General features: G+C 55.7%; 1 protein-coding gene across 1 annotated transcript in view; it reads left to right on the top strand.

Moving 5' to 3' along the window:
* REN (renin) overlaps positions 1-3,168 on the top strand; it is a 4,175-nt gene extending 1,007 nt beyond the window's left edge. The window contains exons 3-9 of the mRNA XM_010018755.1: positions 143-319; positions 459-655; positions 1,365-1,373; positions 1,679-1,801; positions 2,364-2,508; positions 2,626-2,724; positions 3,007-3,168. Of these exons, the coding sequence (XP_010017057.1) occupies positions 143-319; positions 459-655; positions 1,365-1,373; positions 1,679-1,801; positions 2,364-2,508; positions 2,626-2,724; positions 3,007-3,168 (912 nt within the window). The remainder of the gene's footprint in view (positions 1-142; positions 320-458; positions 656-1,364; positions 1,374-1,678; positions 1,802-2,363; positions 2,509-2,625; positions 2,725-3,006) is intronic.
* The last annotated feature ends 825 nt before the right edge of the window (positions 3,169-3,993 follow it).

Raw genomic sequence — 3,993 nt, 5'->3', positions numbered from 1 at the left:
GGTAAAGGTGGGCAACTCCCTCCATCCCAAGAGATCCCAGCTCAGACTGGATCTGCCTTTGCACAGGGTGTCTCTGTTGCTGTCTAGTCCCCTGGCACTGGGGCAGGGTGGGTTCATCACCCCACAGGGGTTGGGGGAACAGAGCTGGTTGTGTCATTGCCACCTCCATTGCTTTCTCTGGTGCCCCTTCTTCTCCCCAGTTTCCCACAGCCGCTACGACTCCTCCAAGTCACGGACGTACATAGCCAATGGCACAGGCTTTGCTATCCGCTATGGGACAGGGAGTGTCAAAGGCTTCCTGAGCCAGGACATCGTCATGGTAAGTGTGTCGCCTCAGCAAGGAGATGCCTACATGTGGCTCTTGTCCCCTATAGAATCATCGCCAATTACCCAAGAGTAAAGGTGCTTTTGGGGGGATTAACCCACCCCAGCCACAAGAACAATCCTGCCCTTCCCAGGTATCAGACATCCCCATCATCCAGGTCTTTGCTGAGGCCACGGTGCTGCCGGCCTTCCCCTTCATCTTTGCCAGGTTCGATGGGGTCCTGGGGATGGGCTACCCCAGCCAGGCCATCGATGGCATCACCCCTGTCTTCGACCGGATCCTCTCCCAGCAGATCCTGAAGGAGGATGTGTTCTCTGTCTACTACAGCCGGTGGGGCTTGTGGGGAGCAGGGGGAGGTGGGGGTTTTTGCAGGGCATGGGCATTGCAACCATGGGTTTGCATCTCAGGACTAGGACAACACTATGACTACAGGGCTACAGGGTCTGAGGTGGGATGGAGGACATGGGCACAGGGACATGAGCGCAGGAGGGAGGACATGAGCACCTCAAGGAGCTGGGGTGGAATGAGGCAGCACAAGAGGCAGAGCCATGTGCGTGCTCCTCTGGAGCTGCCGGGGCTGGGAGCTGCTGCTCCACACTCATTTGTCACTGTCGGGTTCGCAATCACCAGCTCTGCTGGAGGAGCTGGAGCAATCACAGCCAGGATGGATTTAGTGTCTTGCCTACAGGCAGAATGAAAAACACCCAAAATCTGCTGCAGAAACACCTGCACCAGCAGCCAAACCTTTCATTTCTTGCCCCAAATTGTTGTGCCCCAGCATCCCCCCTCCCAGCAGCAGATACAGCAGGAGGGCTGGTCCTGGCACAGGTACATCAGCCAGGCAATGTGCAATGACAGCCAGACCCACAACCCCATGCTTAGAGCAGGCTCAGCAGCTCTTTACCTCTACTAAAGGGGGATTAGGCAAACAAAGCCTAACGATGCTGGCTGCCACTGCAGCCTTGTCTGGGTGCTGCTTGGGTCCCCTTGGCACCCACTGACACAGTTACAGGCTTACGGAGCATCCCTCTCTTTGCAGAGCTTCAAAGTAAGAAGATGAAAAGCATGAGCACTCTTGGGACAGCACCCACTAACAGTAACCGGGCAGCAGACCCCACTCCTGCTAAACCAGGGGTCCATAGGAGTTTGCACACTGCAGGAGCCAGCACTGACATGCTCTGAGACCTCAGCATGTGGCACCCCTTCTCCTTGCATCCCTCTGAACTAACTTGGGGTTTCTTCTGCTCCAACTTGCTCTCCACCACTGTTCTGCGGGTCAGGCTGGTCCCTTCTCCCTGTTTTTTGGGGAGCAGCAGCTGAGGGGGAATCGCTCCACTGCATTTTGCTTCCTAGGAATGCTGCTCTGAAACCCGGAGGTGAAATCATCCTCGGAGGCAGTGATCCAGCCTACTACACTGGGGACTTCCACTACCTGAACGTCAGCAAGAGTGGCTACTGGCAGATCAGCATGAAGGGGTGAGCACAGGGAACGCCTCTACACAGCACCAGGCCTCATCCTGCAATCCCTGGCTGGGCTGGGAAAGGCCTCCTGGATGCTGGGGAAGGTGGTCCATAGAGATGTGTTTTCCTAGTGGATGCTTATCCCTCTAGAGGGGAGTGGGGTTGGTTCCTCCAGCACCGAGCCGCATCTCGGTGCTCAGTCAGGAGCTGGGGAATGCAGAGGGGGTGGCATCGTGCGCTGATTCCACTTGGAAGCTTACAGTGGGAGAGTTTAACCCCCATTAGTCCTGCAGGAGGAGTGTGAGGCACTGAAACAATTCTGCTTTGTTGAATTCAACCACATGAAAGCCACACATGATGAAGCTTAGCTTTCACATCCGAGAAGCTTGAAGGGAGGGTTCCCAGTGCCCCTGGAGGCTGTACTTTGGGAGCAGCATAAGCTCTGCCTGCCAGCATTCCCTGGACAAAGATGTGGCACACTCACCCATGCTCCTGGGAGCCAAGCTGTGGTCACCATAGGAGGCTCAGGGTCACTATGGGAGGCTCAGGGTTGCTCCTCTCCCCTCTCCTGCTCCAGGGTGTCCGTGGGGGCTGAAATGCTGTTCTGCAAGGATGGCTGCTCAGCCGCCGTCGACACGGGAGCATCCTACATCACCGGCCCTGCTGGCCCCATCTCTGTGCTGATGAAAGCCATTGGGGCAGCAGAAATGGCTGAAGGAGGAGTGAGTAACCCCCCAACACCCCACTCCATGTCCCCACTGCCTCTACCCTCGGCTGCCTGTACCCCAACCCATCCCGATCCCATCACATGAGCTCAGCACTGTCTCCTCCTCCCGCAGTATGTGGTGGACTGTGACCAAGTCCCTCAGCTGCCCAACATCTCCTTCCACCTGGGTGGGAAGGCCTTTGGGCTCAGCGGCTCAGCCTACATCCTTCGGGTAAGCTGCATCCTCTGTGTGTATCTCAGAGCTGCACCCTCCTGGCTCCCCACAAGATGAACTCCAGAATGATGCTTCTTGGTTTTCCCCAAACCCTCCTGTTTGGAGGAGCCAGACAAACCTGTCGCTGCTTCCTTGGGTGGTTCCAAGGAGATTTGGGGTGACACAGGCAGGGATCTTCCTGGAGGAAGGAATGTCAAGGCCAGCAGAGGGGGTTGAGCTGGCGATCACAGAGATCTTCCTCCTGACACCTCCATCACTGTGTGGGTCTCCTCTTTGCAGCAATCCCAGTATGGGGAGGACATCTGCATGGTGGCTTTCTCAGGGCTGGACATCCCACCTCCAGCTGGTCCTCTCTGGATCCTGGGCGCCAGCTTCATTGGGCACTACTACACCAAATTTGACCGTCGCAACAACCGCATTGGCTTTGCCACAGCTCGCTGATGGCCAGGGATGGGGAGAGGGACCAGAACCAGCGCAGAGGCAGGAGCACCACCACCGGGAAGAAAGGATTCAAAGTGCAAACCAGCGTTTCCTTCATCTCGGCCACCTCCTTTCTTTACAGAAGCAACAGCAAAACCTCCCCTTCTCCTGCTCCCAAACCCCTGATCCCAAATCCCTGCTCCACTTCCTGAGGGTCTCTGCTTCTGGGGAGAGTGGAGCTTTAAACACATCCTCAAAAGTCTGGGAATCGAAGCAGGATGCTGTGGCCAGGGCTGCACCTCCAGGGACTCTAAGGTTGATGTGCAATAGTATAAATGGCACACAAGGACCTGCTGCCGGCAGGGAGGTGCTTGCAGGCTGCAGGCAGACTGAGGAGGGATGATCTGTTAGTGTTCATGTTATTCTTTAAATGGGAGAAAGATAATCTGGCTGTTTAATGAGAGTTTTAGCTGGTGTTAACCTGGCCCCTCACTATGACTTTAATATTAAACAATCTTAGAGCAAGAGGACACTGCGTGGGTGCTTACACTTGCAGATGGGAGAGATCAGACACACGTACTAAGAGAACAAGACAAGTGTCTTGTTAGGATCCTGTTAGGATCCACCACTGTATTATGTCCCCTCCTTGCTTCATAGGAGAGAAACATCCTCCCAGCTAGTGCCACAGCATCTACACATAAAGGGTTTTAAACTGAAAGAGGGGAGATTGAGATGAGCTCTGAGGCAGAAGCTCTTCCCTGGGAGGGTGCTGAGGCGCTGGCATAGGGTGCCCAGAGAAGCTGTGGCTGCCCCCTCCCCGGCAGAGCTCCAGGACCGGCTGGACCT

This window comes from Nestor notabilis, unplaced genomic scaffold, assembly GCF_000696875.1.
Source record: "Nestor notabilis isolate BGI_N333 unplaced genomic scaffold, ASM69687v1 scaffold20387, whole genome shotgun sequence".
Lineage (NCBI taxonomy): Eukaryota > Metazoa > Chordata > Aves > Psittaciformes > Psittacidae > Nestor > Nestor notabilis.
The sequence above is the reverse complement of the archived record's forward strand: the minus strand, read 5'-3'. Positions and strand labels throughout refer to the sequence as shown.